Source organism: Chelonia mydas, chromosome 15 (assembly GCF_015237465.2).
Source record: "Chelonia mydas isolate rCheMyd1 chromosome 15, rCheMyd1.pri.v2, whole genome shotgun sequence".
Classification (NCBI taxonomy): domain Eukaryota; kingdom Metazoa; phylum Chordata; order Testudines; family Cheloniidae; genus Chelonia; species Chelonia mydas.
This window is the reverse complement of record NC_057856.1, coordinates 1,796,459-1,821,832: the sequence shown is the minus strand read 5'-3', so window position 1 is coordinate 1,821,832 and position 25,374 is coordinate 1,796,459. Positions and strand designations below refer to the sequence as shown.

The 25,374-nt window shown below is 52.6% G+C and overlaps 1 protein-coding gene across 1 annotated transcript; it reads right to left on the bottom strand.

Moving 5' to 3' along the window:
* Positions 1 to 1,681: 1,681 nt before the first annotated feature.
* On the bottom strand, positions 1,682 to 19,031 carry NIPSNAP1 (nipsnap homolog 1). Its single transcript, XM_037878963.2, has 10 exons — positions 18,787 to 19,031; positions 14,643 to 14,770; positions 13,732 to 13,777; positions 12,512 to 12,606; positions 11,269 to 11,339; positions 10,793 to 10,933; positions 10,150 to 10,181; positions 6,832 to 6,926; positions 4,780 to 4,863; positions 1,682 to 4,314 (listed from the first exon to the last, which is right to left on the bottom strand). Exons 1-10 carry the CDS (start codon positions 18,993 to 18,995, stop codon positions 4,250 to 4,252), a joined length of 966 nt encoding a protein of 321 aa, XP_037734891.2. The 5' UTR covers positions 18,996 to 19,031; the 3' UTR covers positions 1,682 to 4,249.
* Between the last annotated feature and the right edge of the window lie 6,343 nt (positions 19,032 to 25,374).

Sequence of the window (25,374 nt, the reverse complement as noted above, 5' to 3'; positions counted from 1 at the left end):
AGCGGAGCTGTGCTGAGATCCTTTCTCTACATAGTGCCATCCTCTGCTCAGCACCCAAAGGTCGTCGAGGCAGCACTAGCCATCTTATTAGAACAGGGGTACTTGGTGCCTTTTCCATCTTCTCTTGTCCCCTGTAACCTCATCGTTGATGGTACAACCCCCCCCCTTCATAGCCTCTGCCATCTAAAAACATCTCCCTCTATCATTCCTCCTTCTCAAGTCTATGGATCTTCTCTTCCTTGTTCCTCTCAATCCTTTGTTTAAATGGCCTTATGCCTGAAAGCTATAGAGTATCCATACAATGACTATACAACAGCGCTGTCTGTAACTGACACCAGGTACTCATCACTATCTTACATGGTTCTGAGCATGCTTTGGGATAGTTTGTACCTTGAACAAGCCAGCAGGTGCTCATTCTGCTGAGAAAAATGAAGTGGTTTCTGTTGACTCTCCGAGGCAAGTGTCTCATTAGCCCACTTGGACATGAGAGAGGTGGGAGTGGCTCTCTTGGGGACAAAGGACCTAGGGTGTGGGCTGGGCAGTCCTGAGAGAGGAACCCTAGAAGCAGACAAGTCTGAGCAGATATTATGGCTGTGATAAATGAAGGTGGGGGCGGGGTAGCTCCCTTTGATGGACAGCCAGCCAGTTAGCTGTAAAATCCCTCTTGGTAGCTGTTCTCTACTTGCTTTACCTGTAAAGGGTTAAGAAGTCCTGCAGGTTAAAAAAAAAAAAAAAGTGGGCAGCTGACCAAAAGAGCCAATGGGAAGGTATAACTTTTTAAAATTGGAAAGAAACTTTCCCTTTGTCTGTTGTTCTCACACAGAGCAGCAATGCCTTAAGCAGGAATACCATGTAAGGCTTGAACCAGGTATAAAAATTCATCTTCCATACCTAGAACAAATCATTGGACAGGGCATGTTTAAATAGATGCAATGAGGTTTATTTCTGTTATTTTTTTAAGGCTTGTGGACTCCTCTGTGCTAACCCCAGATGCTTTTGTTTGCTTGTAACCTTTAAGCTGGACCCCCAAGAAAGCTAGTTGGGGTGCTTGATTTTTGGAATTGCTCTTTTAAAATCTAGCAAAAGTCTAGGTTTCAGATGTATTTTCTTCCTTTTTGTTTTTAATAAAATTTACCTTTTTTAATAATGGGATTGGATTTTGGGTGTCCTAAAAGGTTTGTGCATGTTGTTGATTAGTTGGTAACAACAGCTAATTTCCTTTCTCAGCTCTTCCCGGGGTGTGTGTGTGTGTGTGTGTGTGTGTGTGTGTGTGTGTGTGTGTGAGAAAGGGCTTGAGGGTGCCCCACAGAGAGGAATTCCCAAGAGCGCCTTCCTGGGTCCAAGGGGGTTTTTTTGTACTTGGGTGGTGGCAGCGTTTACCAAGCCAGGGTCAGAGAGAAGCTCTAACCTTGAGAGTTTAATACAAGCCCGAAGTGGCCAATATTAATTTTTAAAATCCTTGCGGGCCCCCATCTTCTGGGCTCGGAGCGACAGAGGGGGGTTCAGCCTTGACAATGGCTTTACTAACAAAAATCAGCAACCCCCTGGAAGGGGGCAAGTTTGGACTTTACAGCCTGCTTTACATACGATGGCTGTAGAGCAAGTCGGAAAAGGCGCCCGCTCAAAGATCCCATCCCACATCAGGCTGCATTGTATTCCACACAAGGAGAGAGACCAGGGCTAGCATATGAAATATTTAGTTACATTTGCGATCAGACATACACAAGTTCCCGCAAGGAAAATGCTTCACACACAAAACAGATCTTTTTTGTTTTTTGCCACATAGCCATTAGTCATAAGTAAGATAAATAATGCACAGGAGGAATTGACCTCTGTCAGAAAGGCCCATGTAGAATGATGACCACCTCTCCACTCATTCAGGCTATCCTCTCTCTCTCTCTCCCCTTCACACTAGTGATAGGGACAAACACCCCTGTGACTGAGGGCTGCACACACAAAGAAGAAAGTAAGTCTTCAAGAAAGAGACATGGCTCCTCTCTAAACGCTATGGGCCCGATCCTCCAATCAGATTGCATTTAGCAGGGCGGCCCACTGAAGTCAAGGGCATTCTGCATTGGTGCATGGATTGGATTGCAAGATCGGGCCTTAAGGCGTAAGAAAAGCGATTAAAACTGGCACCTCACTTCCTGTATCTGCTCCTTGGGCCTGTGCATGTGCAGAGACAAATGGCCCCTCCATTCACACCCACTGCAGCTCAGCAGAAGTCGTAGCGTGGAAAGGGCTCATGGCTTCTGAACAGCACTAGACCACAGGCAGCAGAAGTCCTGGCTACACGGCTCCTGCTCCCGCTGCTGGAGTATTGCATGCACTATGTTTGCCAGAGTAGGCAAGGTGCAGATCTGTTGACACAGCCCAGCGTGTACTTTTCACGCCAGCTGAGCCAATGCCGCTCTGGAAGATGGCTTCTAGTGCTCGCTAAACCCCAGTTAGTCACAGGGATAATGGAAGGGGGAGAAGGACTCTGCTTCATCTGCAGTTTCTGAACCAAGGACTTAATCCTGCCTGCTGTTACATGCCCTCTGCTCCCACCAAAGCCACCAGGATGCACCACCCTGTATATCGAACCTTCCCAGCATCCAGTACCATGGTGTCAGGCCAGGAGAGGGCAGCAGCTGCTAGATAAGGAGGACTTGTGGCACCTTAGAGACTAACCAATTTATTTGAGCATAAGTTTTCGTGAGCTACAGCTCACTTCATCGGATGCATACTGTGGAAAGTATAGAAGATCTTTTTATACACACAAACCATGAAAAAATGAGTGTTTACCACTACAAAAGGTTTTCTCTCCCCCCACCCCACTCTCCTGCTGGTAATAGCTTATCTAAAGTGACCACTCTCCTTACAATGTGTATGATAATCAAGGTGGGCCATTTCCAGCACAACAGGAGAGTGGGTTTGTGGCGGGGGGGAACCTGGATTTGTGCTGGAAATGGCCCAACTTGATTATCATACACATTGTAAGGAGAGTGGTCACTTTAGATAAGCTATTACCAGCAGGAGAGTGGGGTGGGGGGAGAGAAAACCTTTTGTAGTGGTAAACACCCATTTTTTCATGCTTTGTGTGTATAAAAAGATCTATACTTTCCACAGTATGCATCCGATGAAGTGAGCTGTAGCTCATGAAAGCTTATGCTCAAATAAATTGGTTAGGTTTCAGAGTAACAGCCGTGTTAGTCTGTATTTGCAAAAAGAAAAGGAGTACTTGTGGCACCTTAGAGAGCTCACGAAAGCTCATGCTCAAATAAATTGGTTAGTCTCTAAGGTGCCACAAGTACTCCCTTTCTTTTTTTATAAATTGGTTAGTCTCTAAGGTGCCACAAGTACTCCTTTTCTTTTTGCGAATACAGCCTAACTCGGCTGAAAGCTGCTAGATAAAAGCCTTTGGACTTGTAAGGTCAGTTAATTGGATCTGGGTGCCATTACGTGAAAGCGTGAATGGAAAGGACGTGCTGGGCTCCACAGCCACTTTCCAGCATACACCTCCCTACAAAGGAGGGCCCTGGCTCAGCAGATGTGGGGCGGTTCACCCTGGTTCCATCAGCAGGCTGGAGGACTTCCTGTTCCCAAGGATAGCGCCAAGATTCGCTGGGAACAGGACACCACAGCCAGGAACTGGAATTCCAACCTGGGCAAGGAAGGAGGGGTGGAGTTCTCCCTACACCAAGCTAGCCATGTGCTGACAGTCATGGTAACAGACACAACCAGGCATGATGAAGGGTCTCTCCCAGTGGCATGCTGGGAAGGAGACCAGCAGCAGTCCCTCCCCGAGTGGCGGGAGGAATGGCTTGCAGGGGAGTGGCGCTTAAAACTTCAGATGTCTGAACATTGCCTTGGCACCCAGAGAGCAGCACACACTGGTCTAGCTAGCTCAGTGTCTGTTCTGCTCACCACAGGGGCACGGCTCAGCTATGCTGCGCTCTATAGTCATGTCTCCCCAGAACAGCGTTAGGGCAAAGGGGAGTTCAGTCTCCATGGCCCATTCATACAGAGCTGGGGACCCACAGATAGGAAACCATGGGCAGCCTTGTGCTGGTTCAGCCAACTTCATCCATGTCCCACCAGTGCACCCGACAGAGCCGAGCAGCCTGGGAATAGGGAAGCACCTGGGCTAAGAGCATGGCCTCGAACTCAGAGAGACAGAAAGAGGGACAGATTCCTTCGTGGGAACTGCAGAGACACCCCAGTGAGTCTCACTCCTGTCTGTTCGCCGACTCCTGTGCTGGCGGGGTCACTGGAGGGGGGAGATCTTCAGTGGGATCATGATCCGAGACTCCATGTTCCGAACCAGGGGGACTGCAAATCAAAAGGAACAATCACCACTGCGCATGGGAGCCCTGGGCAGAGGGGGCTGTACACACTGCTCCAACTTTGGCCCCTGAGGAGCTCACAGCTACTCCACTCTACCAGCAGGAGGCACTGCAACACACTGATTCCAAGAGAGTTCTCGTTTACACTGGTTCCAGCCCCTCCCAGGAGGCGGAACTGAAAAGGAGGACAGGTGGAGTGCTGACTGTAGAGGAGATAGGGTGTGCCACAACAGAGCAAACAGACAGTCCAGCTGCTCCAGTGTCCTCTTTCTGGCCGTGAGCAGCCAATACTATTTCTTAGGAAAGCGGATAATCCCCACAATACACCTCACTGGGCAACACTATATCAGCGGGGGCTTTTCTTCCTGACCACAGCTGACAACTGGCTTCGGCCCTGGAACATGAGGATTAGAGCTCACAACAGCAGCAGCCGCTCCAGAGAAGCACTCACCTGTGTAGTACACATTCTCATCCCAGCCTCGCTTCCTCCAGGCAGCGTTCCTTGTCTCCTCTCGGGACTGTAGGTCCTTGTAGGCTGAAAGAAGAAAACGCCAGGTGTGGAGGGGGGAGCACCCCCACATTTGCTAAGTTCTTCAGTGTTTGCTGCCACCAGCAGCTTAGCAAGAATTCCAGGCAAAAGGGAGCACTGGCGGGACAGCCTAAGTCTTGGTGTGTCTCCATGGTGTGCTTTAATGCTGGGGGGGGGGGGTGTGTGTGGAGTTCTTTGATAGGAGGATTGTGTACATGAATGCAGTGGAAGGGTCACTCTCCAGGAGCAATTCAATCCTACCAAGGATGCCAATGTTAATGGTGGGTTTTGTGATGAGGATAACGGTCCACTTCGAATTGGGCTGAGACCCACCAAACTCATTGCACATGGGTGATCTTCCACTGGAGAAGGGATGCAGCAGTGGCAAGGCTGGCCACGTACACTTTGTTAGCTGTTCAGAAATGGTTCGTGGCCATCTCAGCTGATTGCTTTTTGCAGGAGCTAGGGATTCTCCCCAGTGTCTTTCCATCAGATTTCAGTGCGAGTAACACCACTCTACCTCCCTGCACTTTCAACTGGATACAGAGTTATTTTCACTCCTTGTCCTAAAGTATTGTGTATGCTGCTGAGCGTTGTTAAACCAAGCTACCATGTTCCACCCCAGAGTTGGCTGCATTTTGTTGGCCCTCCCTTTGGAAGCAGTTTGCAAAACACACAAGGATCCTTCCAGATGAAAGGTACAAAGGAAATGTACAATGTTCCTATTTTAAAAATCACGTGTCTGCCCTAGTCAATTGGGCTGTGGTTGCCAAGCAGCACGGGTAACTAGACCTAGTAGGAAAATTTTGGATTAAACATTTTTTCCTTGGAATTTATGTTTTGCGGGACTGTGTCGATTTTGGTGGAATTCCCCCAGAAACCAGCAAGAACCTGATGGAACCCTGCCTGCCATTGCAAACCTGGCTGTTTTCCTGCCAGCCTGGAGGACTGATAGAGAGCCCAGAGCCTGGGGATAGGTAGGTCTACTCTGCAACTAACCACCCCTGAGTGGCCCGTGTCTGCTGACCTGGGCTACGCGGCTGTAAAATGGCGGTGTCGACTTTCAGGCTCAAGAAGGAGCCCGGGGCAAGGATCTCAGAGCCTGGGCTCCAGTCCAAGGCTGAATGTCTACACTGCAGTGTTTGCAGCCCCGCAAGTCAGCTGACACAAGCCAGCCGGAGAGGTGTGTGTGTTAATTGCAACGTAGACATACCCAGAGAGTTCAGACTCCCAGTTCCTCACTAACCGGGGTTGGCAGGGCTGTCAGGTCCCTGGCTCCCCATCAGCACACCAGAGCTGCCCCAGAGCGGTGTGGAGATCGGGAATACAACTGTGTGGAGAATGTGTCTTTTTGTTCTGCGTTTGTACAGTGCCTAGCGCAAGGGATTCCTGCTCCATAACTAGTGCTCCTACGTGCTACGGCAGTGCAGTATCAGAACTGAGCAATAACTGGGAGGTGTTTTGAACTGGAATCAAACCAAATTTTGAAATCTCAAACCCCGCCCTGAAATGGAATCCCTGCTCAGCTCTCATGGCTATGTACAAGTCAGGAGATACAAAATGTAATTGATGGGGCAGGAGCTTCTTTAAAGGCACTTGGTGATAATAAACCATCTTACAATGCTTTCAGCACTGCGATAAGGACCAGCCTCTAAAAGCAGCCAAGAGGGTAAAAACAGAGGCATGAAGGTAAAGGGGAGATGGTGTATATGTGTTAGGAGGGCATCAGGGGAGGGAATAAGGGAACAAATTTAGGGCCAGCAAATCAAACTAAATCTCCCTTTTGGAACAGCCAGGGTCTGAAGTTGATTAAGTGGCGAGGGAGGGCACATGGGAGTTTTATGCTCTAGGATGCATCCTCACAAAGGTGGGACCCTTGTGCTGCAGTGCTGGCAGAGCAAAGTTACCCACCAGCTGAAGTTCAGGCCAGATAATGGCTAATAAATACTCAAAAGGAAAAAGAAAGCCACCTACCCCAGAGGTGATGAACCACGTAGAGTTCTCCAATCTGGGAGAAGAACCCGCCCACAGCTTCCTGGTTTTTCTGACGGTATTTAATGGCCCGAGCCCTAGCAAAGACATAGGAGGAGAGAAGGAATCAGGTGGCATTGCTCTGGGACGCAACCAGCATTGCAAGAGGTGTTTTAAAATTTCTGTCAAATCCTAATTATCCAATCTCCTGCTATGCAAGTCTCCTTTAATGACCCCAGACTACTGGCTAGCTAAACATATCTGTCACCCATGTGCAACAAGAAGTGGTCACGTGCATATTGCCAAGGTCAGCAGCAGGGCTTGAACTAGGAGACTTCAGCACAAGACGCACAGGCCTCGACCCTTAGAGCTACAGGAGAAACAACATCACCAGGGAAGAAGTAGCGGGCTGTTCTTGTCACCATAGCTGGGCACTAAAGGGCACCGTTCTCACACACATAGCGTGTTATACGTACAGTCAGAACAGGTCAGGCTTCTACCTGGCTCCTCCAGCTAAGAGGAAGAAATTAACAGCAAGAGAGAGAGAAAACAGAGCAAAGAAAGCAGAGTGAAAATCCAACTGAGATTCGATGGTTAGCCACTTAAAGGTGGAAGGACGGTCTAATGGCTCAGGGACTTGCCTGGCCTAGGTCTCAGCAGACCTGAGTTCAATTCCTGGCTCCATCGTAGACTTTGGGCAAGTCACACCATCTAGCCTGCACCTCAGATCCTGTCTGATGGGGCTAACACGTCCATACCTTGCAAGAGGGGTGGGGGCTGGAGAGGATGAAATCTGTTACCGATTGGACGGTGCTCAGATGCTACAGGGATGACAAGGACAATCTAAGCACCTAGCTAGAGTCTTACACATGCCATAACTTTGATACAATAGCAGCCCCCACCTTGATATTAGTCAAAGAGATGCTTGTATCTTATTTTGGATACATGTAACTAAGACATGGCCAATGCTGGCATGAAAAGATCAGACTGCTTTTGCCCAATGCAGACCCCCTTTATATACTACTACTGTCCATTTCTGCATCCAACAATAGTTCAATACAGATACTCACCTCCCACTATAGGCCCAATCCTGCAGCCTTCCCTTGTGTCAGCTACCCACACTGGGACCGTCACCACAGGGGCAGGGTGCCTGCTAAGTTCTTTGTATCTACATTACAGTGGCTGCTAGAATTTCCAGCTGAGATCCAGGCCTCCGTTGGGCTAGGCACTGTATGAACACACAGTAAGAAACACTCCCTGCCCCAGAAAGGGTCTTTTCCGAATATCCATCCGAGGTAGGGAGGAAGCATTGTCTCCGCATTACAGATGGGGAAACTGAGGCCCACAGATGTTACGTGTCTGGCCCACGGTTGTGCTGAGAGTCTGTGACAGAGGCAGGAAATGGACCCAGCTCTCCCAAGTTCCAGTACTTTAACCACTAGGCAATCCGGAAGTCAGTGGGGTCACTCAGGAGTCTAGCAGGACCGGGCTTTCGATTACACTGATCTTCAGTACAGTGGTCTGTGTTATTTGCCACAGAACAGTGAGCAGATGTAACCCGTGGAAGCCCACTGCCTCAGCTGGAGCAGCAGCCAGCATCGAGCAAAGAGGTGAAAGGAAAGCTTGGCGCAGGGGAAAGAAAGAAGAATGCACTGGGCGTTTATTGAGGGAATTTCCTTCAATGACCTCAGAGCACATATACAAAGTGGGTAAGGCTCCCAGCTGGGGAAACTGAAGCATGGAGAGATGAATTGTCTTGTCCAAGATCACTCAGCAGCTTATCGTGTGACCTTGAGTGAGTCACTAATGTGGCTCTGATCACATGCCAAACGGGCGACTTCTTGGGGAAGGGACACTTTAGTACACACATGTACAGTGCCGAGAACAATGGGGTCCTGCTCCCTGTTTGGAGCTGCCTTTGGTTTTACCACATTACAAATAACAAACAACATACAGCATCATCAGGACTAGAACTCGGGTCTCCTGACTCTGACCCTAGTGCTCTAACTTCCAGCATCCCACTGCTTACATTCTCAACACAAGCATTTAATGTTGTCTCCTTCAGCCTAGGGTGATACAAGGTGCTGGTTGCTCTGCTTTGGGCCTCGCTTATGGGGCTCATGGCATTCAAGAGACAGTTCCAGGGAGGTTAGATTTCAGTTAAAGCTGGATGGACTGGCACTACATAAGAATGGCCAGACTGGGTCAGACCAAAGGTCCATCTAGCCCAGTATCCTGTCTTCCAACATTGGCCAATGCCAGGTGCCCCAGAGGGAATGAACAGAGCAGGTCACCATCAAGTGACCTATCCCCTGTTGCTTATTCCCAGCTTCTGGCAAACAGAGGCTAGGGACACCATCCCTGCCCATCCTGGACCTATCCTCCATGAATTTATCTAGTCCTTTTTTGAACGCTTTTATAGTCTTGGCCTTTACAACATCCTCAGGCAAAGAGTTCCAGAAGTTGACTGTGCATGGTGTGAAAAAATACTTCCTTGTGTTTGTTTTAAACTTGCTGCCTATTCATTTCATTTGGTGACCCCTAATTCTTGTGTTATGAGAAGAAGTAAATACCACTTCCTTATTTATTTTCTCTACACCAGCCATGATTTTATAGACCTCAATCATACCCCCCCTTAGTTGTCTCTTTTCCAGGCTGAAAAGTCCCAGCCTTATTAATTTCTCCTCATACGGAAGCCGTTCCATACACCTAATCATTGGTGTTGCCCTTTTCTGAACCTTTTCCAATTCCAATATATCTTCTTTGAGTTGGGGTGACCAGACCTGCACACGGTATTCAAGGTGTGGGCATACCATGGATTTACATAGGGGCAATATGCTATTTTCTGTCTTATTATCGATCCCTTAACGATGCCCAACATTCTGTTGGCTTTTTTGACTGCCGCTGCACATTGTGTGGATGATTTCAGAGAACTCCCCACAATGACTCCAAGATCTCTTGCTCGAGTGGTAACAGCTAATTTAGACCCCATCATTGTATATGTATAGTTGGGATTATGTTTTCCAATGTGCATTACTTTGCATTTATCAACATTGAATTTCATCTGCCATTTTGTTGCCCAGTCACCCAGTTTTGTGAGATCCTTTTGTAGCTCTTCGCAAGCTGCCTGGGACTTAGCTACGTTGAGTAGTTTTGTATCATCTGCAAATTTTGCCACCTCACTATTTACCCCTTTTTCCAGATCATTTATGGGTCCCTGTCCAGCCAGAGACCCCTGCAGATCTGGGCTTTGTTCCCACTCTGCACAGCACTGGGATTGCTCTTCAGGAATACAAAGAGGCTTGAAGGTTCAATGCTTACCAGTTATTCCCCCACTCGATCATGGTCCCTGGCTGGAAACAAAGAGAAGGAATTAAAACCATGTCACGACTGCTTTTATCCTCTGTAAACTGGGGATCAAGGTCATTCTCAGGCTCTGCTTGCCCACCTGGGCCAGAAAGGAATCCCACACCCTCACCCACCCTGTACAGCAGGGCAGAGCTGACGAGCTGCAGTAACAGAGGTGCTCATTCCCCCAAAACATCAGGCATAGGCCACTGCCAGACCAGGATAGCAGATCAAATGGTCAGCGCCAGGTGGGCCCACCTAGCTGCTCACCCAGTGCTCTAGACTATTGCTGTTGCATATGTGGGGGTGCTGGAGACTCAATAAAGAAGGAGCTTTGAGTGAAAGCTCTCCTGTTTGTACCAGTCATTTGTCAGATGGAGGAGCTGTGTCCCCATTGATTTAGTTCCTGACACTGTCTGGAAGACAAAGATGAGTCACCAGGGTTTGGGGTTCAGCTACCCCGGGTAACAAGGCCTGCTCCGGGTACCTGCCTGTGTACAGGTCCAAAGGCAGTGCTGCTTCATTGCTCTATTGTCCTCAGCCCAGCTGCAGGGTTAGCAGCCCCAAGCAGCCCTGGGCACTGCTCCCCCACGTGGCGCAGGAAGGAGCGATTCACCTTTAGCTTGTACGTTCTCAGCTCGTAGATGTTGGGCCCGACCCGGGGCAAAGGCTCATTCCAGAAACTGAATTCCAGGAGTAACTGGTTCCTGCGAGACAGCAGCATTTTACTCCTCTCCTTGCGGAACTCCAGGTACTCCTGCAAAGAACAACAGCTGACAGAAGCCGCTGCCCCCAGGGGCTGGGAACATGAATCCCAGCAATGGCGCACTAGGGTTCCACTGTGCCCAGGGGCTCGGAGTGCAAATCCGGGCCTTAGTGCCCCATGGGTGGGAAGGAGCATTGCCTGGAGCACCTGCAGGGGGAAGAAGGGGAGGCAGGGGGCTGCCAGCTGGGGCAGTGACATGGTGCCCATGGCAGGGAGATTGCAGTCCCTGGGCAGGGAGCGAGTGCATAAGCAGCACCGTGGGGGGTCGCATGGCAGAGCTGAGGCGGAATTATGGTGAGGATGAGTTGCGGTGAAGCGTGCGGTACCTTGTTCTGTTTCAATTTGTTCATACAGTCCATGAGTGCCGGGTACCCGCCGGAGAAACGCCACAAGTGCACTGCAACGAGAGAGTCAGGCCTGGCTGGGAGTCCTTGTGAGGTGAACACGAGTGGTCAGCGACTTTCCAGGGACCCAGGCACTCCACCCAAGCTGCCTCATGCTCCAGGGCTAATCCCACCTGACTTGCAAATTCCACCCTATCTCTCAGCCAAGGTCAGAGCTGCTAGGCGACCTGCCCAGCAGGATCGGAGGAAGTCAGAACATACACACTACGACCCATGGCCATCTCTCCAAAGCTAGGCCTCCTTTCTGGGCTAGTCTGGAGCAGTGCTGCAGCCCTGACCTTCGCCACCAATTTCACCCTCCTTGGCCCATCACTGATTTTCTACCGCATGCTGGGCAAGGAGGATTTTCTGCATGACTTTACTTTGTTGCTTCTAATTTCATCTGTGCTATCAACCTTAAGCACAAGAGGGGCTGATGGGAGCTGTGGAGAAGGGGTGCTGGGTTAGCTTCTCCTTCTTTACAGCCAGAGACCTAGGTTCAAGACCCAAGTGACAATGAGTCAGCTGGACCAAAAGCCGAGTTTGCCCACATCAGAAAACCACTCACATGATTTGACATGCCTGACAGCGTCTGCTCAAGATAAAGCCTGGCAGTAAAAGAGCAGGGGGGATTCTGATCAGCAGAGCTGGGGCGAAGAGAACCGAGACTGGAATGGCAGGGAGTGGTGCAGGTCAGGACTGAGGTGCGTTGGAAGAGCTGTGTGCAAAACAGACCTGGAATAACAGGGGGAGCTATGTGTGGGGCTGGGGTGCATTGGCAAAGCCATATGCAAAGTCCTTGTAACATACGTGGCTCGCGGCAACACGTTTATTCCGGGAATATCAAACTCCCATGCTGTGAAGAGGAGATTAACTTCTAAAACCTGAGAGGGGATTTTCAAAGTTCCCAGATGTTTCACCCAGTTAGTTTAATTTGAACCCCTCTCTCACCTGCATTTCAGTCTGTTTCCACCAGAGGGCAGGAGAGCCACAGAGAGAACGACAGGCTGCGCATCTGAGGCCAGCTCTGGGCCACGGATAATCCAGGTCTCCATCGCACACCCCAAGTCAAGGTGCCCAGCCCTTGGTACCTTGCCTCCCGAGCTGGCTGCACCTTGGGGCACCAAAACCGTGGGCAATGCCCCCTCCTGAGCCCATGAGTCCTGTCCGGCGGCTGCCTGCTCACCTGCCTGGTCCTGTTCGCCGTACCACGTGTTCCAGTTCCCAACCAGGTCACACGGGTAATCGGTGTCCGAGTGCAGATTGGGCAGCACCTCCTCCCTGCAGAGGATGCAGAAGGGTCAGAGGGGCAATGCCCATGGGTGGCTCGGACTGCCCTGCAGAAGAGCTGCATTTAGGGTCCTTCTTCCCGCTGCCCAGGCTACGAGGGACTGGGCAGATGGGGAAGCAAGAGGCAGAGACCTGAAGCTGGCAGAGGGAGGGGTGGTATTTCTCCTCACCTGTCCAGCTAATGGGGGGCTGCACCAGCTGCCACTCCAAGGCAGACTTCAGAGTGTGCTGGGGCCTGGGGTCAGGGTGAGAGAACACAGGGCTCTGGCAGTGACCAAACACTCCCTCCTTATGGGGGTAACGGGCCGGTCTCCACCCATGGCCCCCCACTTGCCCCTCCAACCCAGCCGGGAATGTCTCAGGCATGAACTGGAGCAAAGTGCTGGCTGCTAGGGATGAGCCGCACCCCGTGCAACACAGTGAGTCAACTCAAGCTGACACACTCCTGCTTCCTTTGGCAACCCTGAAGCCAAGGCCCTGGAGACAGCGAGAGGGATAAGGGATCCACTGGCCTCACAGAACATACGAACGGCCAGACTGGGTCAGACCAAAGGTCCATCCAGGCCAGTATCCTGTCCACCGACAGTGGCCAATGCCAGGTGCCCCAGAGGGAATGAACAGGACAGGGAATCATCAAGTGATCCGTCCCCTGTCGCCCATTCCCAGCTTCTGGCAAACAGAGGCTAGGGACAATTCAGAGTCTGTGAACCTGGGGTCCACGTGACAGGGAAGGAAGATGGGATAGAAAGTGGAGCAGGGACTGGGGAATGAACATGGAGCTGCAGAAGGAAGCTGAGAGGCAGAGCTGGGGCTCTCACATCAGCCTGCTGAGGGTCTCAAAGCACTTTGGAAACACACAGGAATGAGACCCCAAAGCCGAGCGAGGGGTGAGTCAGAATCCCCTCCCCTATTTTACAGACAGGGAAACTGAGGCATAAAAAGGGGAAGTGATTTGCCTAAGGTCACACAGAACCCAGGAGTCCTGACTCCCAGTCCTGTGCCTTATCCACAAGGCCCTTCCCCTCCCTACCCAGGGTCCCGTACAAGGAACAGCTCCATCAGTCAACCCCGCTAGAACCTATTGCACAGGTGTGTGTGTGGGGGAGAGACACTCACGTCAGGCTGTTGTAAGCGTCCAGGCATTCGGGCTTCACATTGTGAACTGCAGCAGGGAAACAGACAGAAAAGAAACATCAGCAGGGCAGAAATTCAGCCCCAATCCCCAGGGAACACAAGGGCAGGGCTAAGAGCAGCCAGCCATCTTTCTGGGCTGGGCAAAGCGATATGCGGGTGTCTGGCCTCCATGCAGCTCTCACCCTCCGAGCAGTACACTGCTTTCATATACCCACCGCCCCCATGATTCTCTGCATAACCCTGGTTCTAACGCACAGCGGGGTCAGGCCCTGGAGACCAGGAACCAGCCTCTGACTTGGCACGACTGCCAGTCTCAGCTTCAAGATGACCAGGAAGTGAACAGCAGGGGGTGCTGCAGGGCAGGACTAAGGTGCATCGGGGAGATGGGCAGGACTGGACAGCAGGGGCATGCAGGGCAGTGCGGTGCACCAGCAGAACCTGTGTGCGCGCACAGGCGCCGTATCCCCGAGAAGGTTTATTTACCTCCTGGGCCAGCTGGGTGATTTGCCAGTCAGATCCCCCTCCCACATCGCCCCCAGCTAAGAGGGCAGAGGAGCCCTCCACACCCCCCGCTAACACCCCCCACACAGGGCCAGCGTTAAACACACACAAGGCAAATGTCTGCTTGGGGCCCTGCTACGCTGCAGCTCACTGCATGGCCCATCTCTCCTGCAACCGGGGGCAGGGGGAGGAGTGGCGATGGAGGCGCTCCCCCAACGGGATTGGCCTGTGGGGGGTCTTAAGGCCCACCGCCAGCAGATAGGAGCCCCACAAATGACAAGGCTATCCCTGAACACAGACCACCCTCCCTGACACTGGCGTGCAGATTGCAGTGGCCTGGAAAGGATCTCAGGAGAGGAGCCAAGGGAGGGATAAGGAGAGGGGCAGCTCACACTGGATCTTGTACAGGTTGCTGGTTTCTTTCTTCGACAAGAGTGTGGAATGAGCGTCTGTTCGGGGATCCACTTTGTGGACAAAGAGTGAGCGGAACCAGCTGCCCTCGTTGTCCCTGGAGTATCCCCTGGAAGAAGGCGCAGAGGTCAGCAATGGCCGAGATGGGCCGAGGCGTAGAAGGGAGTGAATATGGGGCTGCAGTCAGGCCCTCTCTCTCTGGCACCCACAGGCTGTCAACAGCAATAGGAGGCATCTGCCATGCACTGCTGGGTTCCCTCGCGGTCTAAAGTCACTGCCCTGATAGATGCCCTGGAGGACCAACCTACACCCTGCCAGAAGCATTGTCCCAGTAGCCAGGAGCAGGTAACTGAACAAGGCCAGATGAGGAAGAAAACCCATAACACAGCCACCTAACTGAACTAGTCTTGTTACCTGTGTAAGGAACCAGCCCTCTGAGAACACCGAAATCCTCAGGGGATCAGAGCGCAGGGCACTGGCAGCGAGCAACACGTATCCCGCCTCCGAACCGCCCTCCCCCCGGCATTCAGGAATTCGAATCCCCCACCCGCACTGGATCAGGCTGGCTCGCACGGCACCTCCAGGGCACGCTGGCTTATTTGTTGACGCAGGGTTTTGCCAGAGGCGGGTAGGGTCCAAGGCTCTTTTCGAGGGGAATGTGCCGAATCCGCTACCTGACACTGAGGCTGTTTGCTGCTTTAGTCCGGGGGTTTTAATTGGGTCCACTTGCTTACAGAGGAGGACAAGCGCATTTTCTCAACCAAAAATAGACAGACATCAATTGCCACAGGCTCAAAAATACTTACACGTAAAACACAGGAAGTAACATTTCTTCAAGGAACCCTTGGTAACTAACAATTGAGGTCCTAATAGCAAAGAACTGGGATTAAAAAAATACCACAGGGTTTCAAAACTCCACTCCCCAGCGCCACCAGGAAGGGCGGCATCCCAGCCGAGGAGAATGCGAAGCACTAGCGTACATGGGCTTGGCTGCTGCAGCTCCCTTTCGGAGTCTGGCAGCAGAGGCCCTGCAGGCAAGGTCTGCGCTCCTGTCTAATCTGTGGCTCTTCAGGGAAACGCTTCCGTGTGGTACGGCGTAGAGAGGCCTGTGCCAGAGACACTTATCAGGCTGCCTCCTGTTCAAGCCCCTCGGACACAGGGGGCGCCACCTTTGGTCCAAGACCTGGTCTAATAAGCAACTGCACAGTGGCCTTTCCGAACTCTTCACCTGCACGGGCAAAGTAAGAGGCTGTCTCCAGGGCTGAACTCACAAGGGGGTGAAAGGTGCACACAAGTGGGATATGGGTACTCCTCTCAAAGTCTGCCCCTAATCCCAGCAATTCATCATTGGTGAAACCAATCAACAGTGTGGGAGTGAGAGCGACATTTATAGCGCTGTTGGGCTTCAGTGCTAATGACCCAGGAAGCATCTCTCTCTCTGAGCTATTGTTGCAGGCTGGCTGCAGACTCAGGAAGACAGTGCTGCAACAGGACATCTTTGGAAAGTTATCTTCACAACCATAAGGGCTGGAAATCTCCTGGAGGTGCCAGAGTAGTGGTGCCATGGTACACTGATGCAGACACAGATCCATCTCCCCCCATCTGTCCCTCCCATGAAAATCAGCAGAGATGCACAATTTGTGCCTGGCAAGACCTTTGCCCCAATGCTACAATCTCTAGTAAAGCATTAACATCAGAGAGAAAGATAAATAACCCTTCTCCTGGATTCAAACAAACCTCCCAGATGCTTCCTGAACATTTCAAACCTCCACTTGGCCCCCTCCTCCATCCTTCCACCCTCCGAATCCTAATAATCCAGAGCAGCCAGGAGTGACCCTCCACCGAGGGACTAAGCTGCCCATCAATCCCTTGCCACATCATTGTTACAAAGGGCTTTGAAATCTATCTGGATGCACAGGATCATTTACTATTAACCTGGGGGCTCTCTTCTGCTGCAGATCTGTTATGCCCAGCTTAGGGGCTGCAGGCCTTTCTCCTCTTACTCCTTTGATTTCAGTGCAATTACTCCAGACTTGGAGGGCAGAATCAGGCCCCTTGGTTTAAGTGTAAATGACCCCCGTGTTTCCAAGTCGGCTCCTAGAGGAGCCCCCATCTCTCCCGCTCCCCTCAATTGTATCAAACTCATGGAAATTGATTCATTCTCTCTCCTAACACTACAGTACCCTGGGACAAGAGCGCGTGGCGTGGCATGCCCTGCCCTCTGGGCCCAACCCTGGCTGCCTGGGCATTGGAGAAGGGGCCACTTGCAGCTAATTGTTGGCCTTTCAAGCATGCAGAGCTCAGTCCGAGCTTGGGGCTGCCCTTCCCCAGCCATTCAAACAGCTTCCTCCGACCCCCCAACTTAGTGTGGGAATTTTGCAAACTCAGATACTAAAGTGCCTTAGGTAACCAGAGGACAAGGCTCCCAAGCCAAGAGCAAAAGGTCACAGTGATGGAGGGGAGAGACAATGGGGGTGCAGAGGTCCAGGGTAGGAGTGGGGAATGGGGAGGGAAGATGATGACACAGAGGCCAGGGGAGAGGTGACAAAGGGCCCACAGTGGCGCTAATGAAGGGACAGGTGCGGGGATGATGGGGAGGGCCCGGTGTCCCAGGTGTGGAGAGGCCCTTGGGAGAAGTGATGGATGGAAAGGGACACAGATGGGGGACATTGGAAGGGGTGGCACAGGGGCCAGAAGCAATGGGGGTATGAGGGGCAGGGATGGAGAGGATGGACACATTGGGGGACAGGGGCCTGGGGTAATGGCGGTATGGGGGCACAGGGGATGGACAGGTTGGGGGGCAGGGGCCAGAGGCGATGGGGGCGCCGGGGATGGACAGGTCGGGGCACAGGGGCCGGAGGTGATGGGGACACAGGAGATGGACAGATTGGGGCACAGGGGCTGGAGGCGATGGGGGCGTGGGGATGGATACATTGGGGCACAGGGGCCGGAGGCGATGGGGGCGCCGGGGATGGACACGTCGGGGCACAGGGGCCGGAGGCGATGGGGGCGCCGGGGATGGACACGTCGGGGCACAGCGGCCGGAGGCGATGGGGGCGCCGGGGATGGACACGTCGGGGCACAGCGGCCGGAGGCGATGGGGGCGCCGGGGATGGACACGTCGGGGCACAGGGGCCGGAGGCGATGGGGGCGCCGGGGATGGACACGTCGGGGCACAGGGGCCGGAGGCGATGGGGGCGCCGGGGATGGACACATCGGCCCCACACCCCATTACCCCACGCCCCACCCCCAACGTGTCCATCCCAAGCGCCCCCAGTGCAAGAGGTCTGGAGAACAGGGCGCAGGGGCCGGAGGCGCTGGGGGCGCTGGGGATGGACACATTGGGGCACAGGGGCCGGAAGCGATGGGGGCGCGGGGGATGGACACTTCGGGGCTGGACACGTCGGGGCACAGCGGCCCGAGGTGATGGGGACACAGGGGATGGACACGTCGGGGCACAGGGGCTGGAGGCGATGGGGGCGTGGGGATGGACACATTGGGGCACAGGGGCCGGAGGCGATGGGGGCGTGGGGGATGGACACGTCGGCCCCACACCCCATTACCCCACGCCCCACCCCCAACGTGTCCATCCCCAGCGCAAGAGGTCTGGAGAACGGGACGCAGGGGCCGGAGGCGATGGGGACGCTGGGGATGGACACGTTGGGGGCGGGGCCTGGGGTAACGGGGTCCGAGGCAGAGGGGACGGACACGTTGGGGTGCGGGGGCCAGAGGCGATGGGGGCGCCGGGCACGTCGGGGCGTGGGGGCCGAAGGCGATGGGGGCGCCTGGGGCGCTGGGGACAGACATGTCTGGGCGCGGGGGCTGGAGGCGATAGGGGTGCCGGGGGACGGGCACGTTGGGGCGCGGGGGCCGGAGGCGATGGGGGCGCCGGGGATGGACATGTCGGGGCGCGGGGGGACGGGCGCGGGGGTCCGGAGGCGATGGGGGCGATGGGGGCACCGGGCACGTCGGGGCGCGGGGGCCGGAGGCGATGGGGGCGCCGGGCACGTCGGGGCGCGGGGGCCGGAGGCGATGGGGGTCCGGGGGCGCCGGGGACGGGCACGTCGGGGGCGCAGGGGAGCGGGTCGAGAGGGGCGATGCCGGAGCCGGGGGCACGGGGCTCACCGGGCTCCGCTCAGGGCCAGGCAGGGTCCCCGCAGCAGCCGCCGCAGCGCCGGGCTCCCGCCCGCCCGCGTCGCCATCTTCGCGCTGCGGAGGCTCAGCCGCAGGCCGGCGGGGCGCGGGCGGCGCGGGGCGGGGCGGGGAGGCGGGGCGGGGCGGGGCAGGAGGAGCCCGCAGCGCCCGAGCCCCTGAATACCCTCCCCGCGCCCCATTGCCTTTCCTGGCGCAGCCCCGCCCCGGCTTCCCCGCCGCCCCCCAGCGTTGCCATTCAAAGCACAGACCCAAACATCCCAGCCCCACCCCTTCCCCAGGCCCCGCCCCCTCACGCCCCTTCCCCAGGCCCCGCCCCCTGGTCACGACATTCCCCCTCCCTCGGTGGTTCACTCGCTTTCACTGGGCTGGGGCTGGGGCTGGGGCGCAGGGTTACCTGGCACAGCTCCCGGTCAGCGGTGCAGCGGGTCCAAAGCAGGCTCCCTGCCTGTCCTGACACCACGCTGCGCCCCGGAAGCGGCCAGCAGATCCGGCTCCTAGGCAGAGGCGCGGCAGGCGGCTTTGCGCGCTACTCTCGGCCCCCCCCCAGCTCCCATTGGCCAATGGGAGTTGGGAGCCAGTGCTCAGGGCAGCACGTGGAGCCCTGTGGCTCCTCCCAACCTAGGAGCCGGATCTGCTGGCCACTTCCAGGGCACAGTGTGGTGCCAGGAGAGGTCGGGACTAGCCTGCCTTAGCCCCACAGCACCGCCGACTGGACTTTTAATGGCCCGGTCGGTAGTGCTCGCTGGAGCCGCCAGGGTCCCCTTTCGACAGGGTGTTCCAGTCGAAAACTCGACACCTTTCAACCCTACCCCCCACTGCCCCATTCGACTCCTACACACTCCGTGTCCCTAACAGCCTCCTGCCCCCACCTCTCCCCTCCCTGCCTGGGTTATACAAACCTTTGTCTCACCAGGGCTTTCTTATCCTTCCCCAAAGCACCAAGCCTGGGTCCCCTCCCCCTGCTCAGTCCCGCCTGCCTTAGGCTGTTCCATTCCCTACTCTGCCCACCTGTGACCTTGCAGCACCTAATCCCCAGAGCCACAGTGCAGCAAAAGGGTCAGGGTGACCAGATACAAGTGTGAACAATAGGGACAGGGGTTGCAGGTAATAGGTGCCTATATAAGAAAAAGCCCGAAACCCCCTTGGGACTGCCACCTGATGTGCCAAGACTACTTCTGCTCCTGCTTTCCTGTCCTGTCAGCTTAGGACTTCAGTGCCCTGCCTGGTTTGAGCCAGACCCGCTAGCCTGCTGCAAACTCAGACCCAGGTCTGAACCACGTCCCCTAACAGCTGTAGGCTTAACTGAAAGCAGCTTAAAAAGAGTTCCTGACTTTAACACTCAGATGCCCAACTCTCAATGGGGTCCAAACCCTAAATAAATCAGTTTTACCCTGTATAAAGCGTATACAGGGTAAACTCATAAATTGTTCGCCCTCTATAACACTGATAGAGAGATATGCACAGCTGTCCCCCCCCACCCCCCAGAATTAATACATACTCTAGGTTAATAAATAAGTAAAAAGTGATTTTATTAAATAGAGAAAGTAGGATTTAAGTGGTTCCAAGTAGTAACAGACAGAACAAAGTGAATTACCAAGCAAAATAAAATAAAACCCGCAAGTCTATGTCTAATCAAACTGAATACAGATAAAACCTCACCAGTTGCAGTAAGCTTTCTTTTACAGACTAGTCTCCTTTTAGTCTGGGTCCAGCAATCACTCATTCCCCCTGTAGTTACTGTCCTTTGTTCCAGTTTCTTTCAGGTATCCTTGGGGGTGGAGAGGCTCTCTCTTTAGCCAGCTGAAGACAAAATGGAGAGGTCTCCCAGGGGTTTAAATAGACTTGCTCTTGTGGGTGGAGACCCCCTCCTCTCTCCTATGCAAAGTCCAGATACAAAATAGAGTGATACATGCATACAAATAGGATTAATAGATTCAGTAGATCATAACCTTTACAGAGATATGTTACATGGCATATGTAGCATAAATCACATTCTAGTTATGTCATATATACATTCATAAGTATATTTCCATAAAGCCTTATGGGGGGCACCATCACAGTGACCAGATACAAGTGTGAACAATTGGAAAAGGGGTTGAGGGTAATAGGTGCCTATATAAGAAAAAGCCCTGAATATATTGGGACTGTAACTATAAAATCAGGACATAAAAGCAGCCTGTGGGCAGAAAATCCACTCCACCAGCCCTCCACAATACCAGGAGAATGGAAATGCTGAGAAAACTTCTCCAGACCCCATTCCATCTTGCATTCTGGCTGTGCAACCGCATCAAGCCCAGCAAGGTTACTCGAGTCCTCATTTCGAATTCAGCCTTGCCACTGGACCTCTGTTCAGTGTTGGTGATGCATGAGCCAGAATAGCCTCTAGCTCCCTCTGCTGGAGCTGAGCTGGCTGCAGGGCTCACAGGTCAAAAAGTAGTGAACCTTACACTTGTACCTCCTGTGTGTTCAGATGTTTCTGAACATGAACCAGGCAGATCTGCTGAGTTAGAAGGTGACAGTATACTTACCTTATGAGAGTAAAGCCACACTTGAAGATGATCAAACATACCCTAGACCCCAGTCCTGCACAGATCCACATGGTCAGTGTGATATTCTATACCTTGGGGGAGCACCCTGTAACCCCCATATTCCTTATTTATATATAATTGTGATATTGCATATAAAGCAAGACGTGAGGTATCAGGAGAAAGGTGTTATGATCTGCTGAAAGTCACTGTTGTATCTAAATATGTATATCATTAGTGCACATGAAGTTATGAGATTGTGTTGTATGGTTGTCACTAAAATATGCTGTAAACTGGGGAATCGGCCAGATGTTAGTTCCACAGAGACAACAGCAAGGAAAGTAAACAATGCCCAGGAGGGTGTTGAACAACCATTAACAGCCATTGTCCAGCAAGAAAGCTACAATGCAATGACTCACCTGCATAAGGCCACCCCAGGGAATTGCTCAACCTTGCCTGGGGACTTAGCAATGCCCACCAGACATGCCTGGACTTGTGTTCTCCAAGCACATGGGACTAAGGGTATAAAACAGAACACAGTGGCCCCATGCTTCGCCTTTTCTCCTCCCCCGACCTATGTTGTAAGCAACAATGCCACTGAGAAGACTGAAGACTCCAACAGAGGAGACTGGCCCAGGTTTCAAGGGTGAAACCTGTGTACCATGAACCGCAATATCCAGTGGGGTGAGAAAAACTGCTTAATCCAGATATTGCCCAGGCTAAAAGGGTTGAGAGTTTAGATTGCATGCTTATATTTTATATTATTTTGGTAACCACTCTGACTTTTTGCCTATCACTTATAATCACTTTAAATCTATTTTTTGTAGTCAATACACTTGTTTTACTGTTTATCTTTACCGGTGAGTTTGCCTGAAGTGTTTGATAAATCTGCTCAGGTTTACAAAGGCTGGTGTATGTCCACTTTCCATTGATGAAGTGGTGAACCAATTAATAAACTTAAACTGCTCATCTTGAGCCATGCAAGATGGTATATTCCTGAGGTACAAGTCTGGGAGTTAGGGGGATTTGGCTGGTGCCTTTCTCTGTGTGATTCGTGAGTGGCTCTGGGAGCATTCATGCAATCTACCTGGGTATGGGACTCCACGTGCTGTTGTGCTGAGTGATCACAGCGTCTGGAGGGGTTTGCTGCTTGTCACTAGCAAAGCATTGCAAGAGACAGTTCAGGCTGGAGAGTTAAGGTGGCACAGCAGTCCCACAGTCCCAAGTTGCACCATGGGGAACCCATCACAGGCAGATCCTGGACTCTTTGGTGACTGGTTCTGTGTCTCAGTTTCCCTATCTGAATGATAACACTGACCTGGCTGGAAAGTTGTTCATTTTAGTCAATGATTCTAAAGCCCCATGATATAAAGTATCAAGATCAATGAGCCCTTTCAGCTAGCCCTTTCCTCAGAGGTGCTATTAAACCAACCCCATCTGTCATGAACAAACAAGTAGATATCATCATTGTTATCCTCCCTAGGAGCTCAGTCATGGAGCAGAACCCCATTGTGCTAGGTGCTGTACAGTCACAGAATAGAAAGATGGTCTAAGGTACTTATAGGGCCATATTACCATAGTAACTGAGCACTTCACAGTCTTTAATGTATTTGTCCTCTCAACAGGCCTGATGGGTAGGGAGGAGCTATTATTCCCATGTTACAGATGGAGAACTGAGGCATGGAGAGGCGAGGTACTTGCCCAAGGTCAAAGAAAAAGTGTGTGGGTGAGCAGGGCATTGAACCTGAGTTGTCCCAAGTCCTAGACTCGGGCCCCTGCCCCAGGGAGCTCATCTGTCAAGAGTACAGACACACCCTCTTTTCCAGGCTTTAGACCAGAGGTGGGCAAACTACGGCCCATGGGCCACATCCGGCCCATGGGACCGTCCTGCCCAGCTGTTGAGCTCCAGGCCAGGGAGGCTAGCCCCCGGCCCCTCCTCTGCTGTCCCTCCTCCCCCGCTGCCATGCAGGCAGTGCGGCTGCCTCCAGCTGGGCGGCATGGCTTCCAGTCCTGCCACTTTGAGCGGCATGGTAAGGGGGCAGGGAGTGGATAAGGGGCAGAGAGTCCTGGGGGGCAGCCAGGGAGCAGGGGTGTGGATAGGTTGAGGCAGTCAGAGGACAGGGAGCAGGGGAGGTTGGATAAGGGACAGGGAGTCTCGGGGGGCAGTCGGGGAGTGGGGGTGTGGATAGGTCGGGGTAGTCAGGGGACGGGGTGTTTGGATAGGCATGGGAGTCCCAGGGGTCCTGTCAGGGGGCGGGGGTGTGGATAGGGGTCAGGGCAGTCAGGGGACAGGGAGCAGGGGGGGTTGGATAGGGGATTGGGTCCCAGGGGCTCAGTTAGGGGTGAGCGGTCCTGGGAGGGGGTGGTCAGAGGACAAGGAGAGGGGGGGTTGGATGGGTTGGGAGTTCTGAGGGGGGCAGTCAGGGGGCAGGAAGTGAGAGGGGGCGGATAGGGGGAGAGGGCCAGGATGTTTCAGGAAGCATAGCCTTCCCTACCTGGCCTTCATACAGTTTCCCAACCCCTATGTGGCTCTCAGGCCAAAAAGTTTTCCCACCCCTGCTTTAGACCCTGATCCTGCAGATACTTACACTCATGTGTGTGATTATCCCCATTGATCTCAATGATACTACTCACAGGAGCAAATGCGTGCAGGATTGGAGCCTCTGTTTGCAAAAGGGGTCAACTGAACTGAAGCTAAAGGGAGCCATTTGGATCAGTGCACCATCCCTTTGTGACAGTCTGTACCCCATCTTTACCACTTTGACAAGACTAAGTTAAATTTTGTACAAAGCATAAGGTATCATTTGAAAACTCATGATTTGCTGATCATTATTGTCCTGGTAAAATGTGTGTGCAACATTGTATATAAAGATATAAGATTCCATTGTATATTACCAAAGACATGTTCCAACATGTTCTGGAGGGCAGTCACAAATAAGATCGGCAGAGACAAAAGGTTAGCCAATGCCTCAGCTAGGTGTTAACAAGATCAATTGGACCATCACCTGATTAAGTGGCCACTCTTCTGCAGGGGAGAGGGTTTGAGCAAAAAAATCTACCTTTTGACAAAGAAGCAGTTTTAAGAAGGCCAAAAAAGAATTTGAAGAAGAGCCAAAGACTCCAAAAATAATAGCAAAAATTTTTAAGTACATCAGAAGCAGGAAGCCTGCTAAACAACCAGTGGGGCCACTGGATGATCGAGATGCTAAAGGAGCTGTCAGGGTTCCCTCCCCTCTCTGAACTCTAGGGTACAGATGTGGGGACCCGCATGAAAGACCCCCTAAGCTTATTTCTACCAGCTTAGGTTAAAAACTTCCCCAAGGCACAAATCCTTCCTTGTCCTTGGATGGGTACTGCTGCCACCACCAAGTGAGTTAGACAAAGATTCAGGAAAAGGACCACTTGGAGTTCTTGTTTCCCTAAAATATCCCCCCAAGCCCCTTCACCCCCTTTCCTGGGGAGGCTTGAGAATAATCTACCAACCAAATAGGTAAACCAGATTCTTAAAAAACAGAACTTTATTATAAAGAAAAAAAAGTAAAAGAAGCGCCTCTGTAAAATCAGGATGGAAGGTAACTTTACAGGGTAATCCGATTCAAAACACAGAGGATTCCCCTCTAGGCAAAACTTTAAAGTTACAAAAAAACAGGGATAAACCTCCCTCTTAGCACAGGGAAAATTCACAAGCTAAACTAATGCATTTCCTTGCTTTACTTACAATTTTTGTAATCTAGCTGCTTAGTTCAAGTAGGGCTTTGGGAGATGTATTTTCCCTGTCCTGAATCCTCACTGACCCGGAGAGAACCAAAAAAGAGAACAAAGCAGAAACCTTCCCCCACACATTTGAAAGTATCTTCTCCCCTTATTGGTCCTTTTGGTCAGATGCCAACCAGGTTACCTGAGCTTCTTAACCCTTTACAGGTAAGGAGGGATTTTACGCTACCCGTAGCTGTATGTTTATGACAGGAGCCCTCAAGGACAATAAGACCATTGCAGTGAAACGAATCCAATCTCCTTGTTCGTTGTCTCAAAC

What these genes read in the sequence shown, in the direction of transcription:
- NIPSNAP1 (XM_037878963.2), bottom strand. Translation starts at nt 18,995, where the DNA reads ATGGGGCGCGGGGAGGGTATTCAGGGGCTCGGGCGCTGCGGGCTCCTC. An exon ending in CTGGCCCTGAGCGGAGCCCG is followed by an intron (nt 14,771 to 18,786) that starts GTGAGCCCCGTG and finishes GCCTTCTTCCAG; the next exon opens with GGGATACTCCAGGGACAACG. An exon ending in ATCGAGTGGGGGAATAACTG is followed by an intron (nt 6,927 to 10,149) that starts GTAAGCATTGAA and finishes TGTCTTTGCTAG; the next exon opens with GGCTCGGGCCATTAAATACC.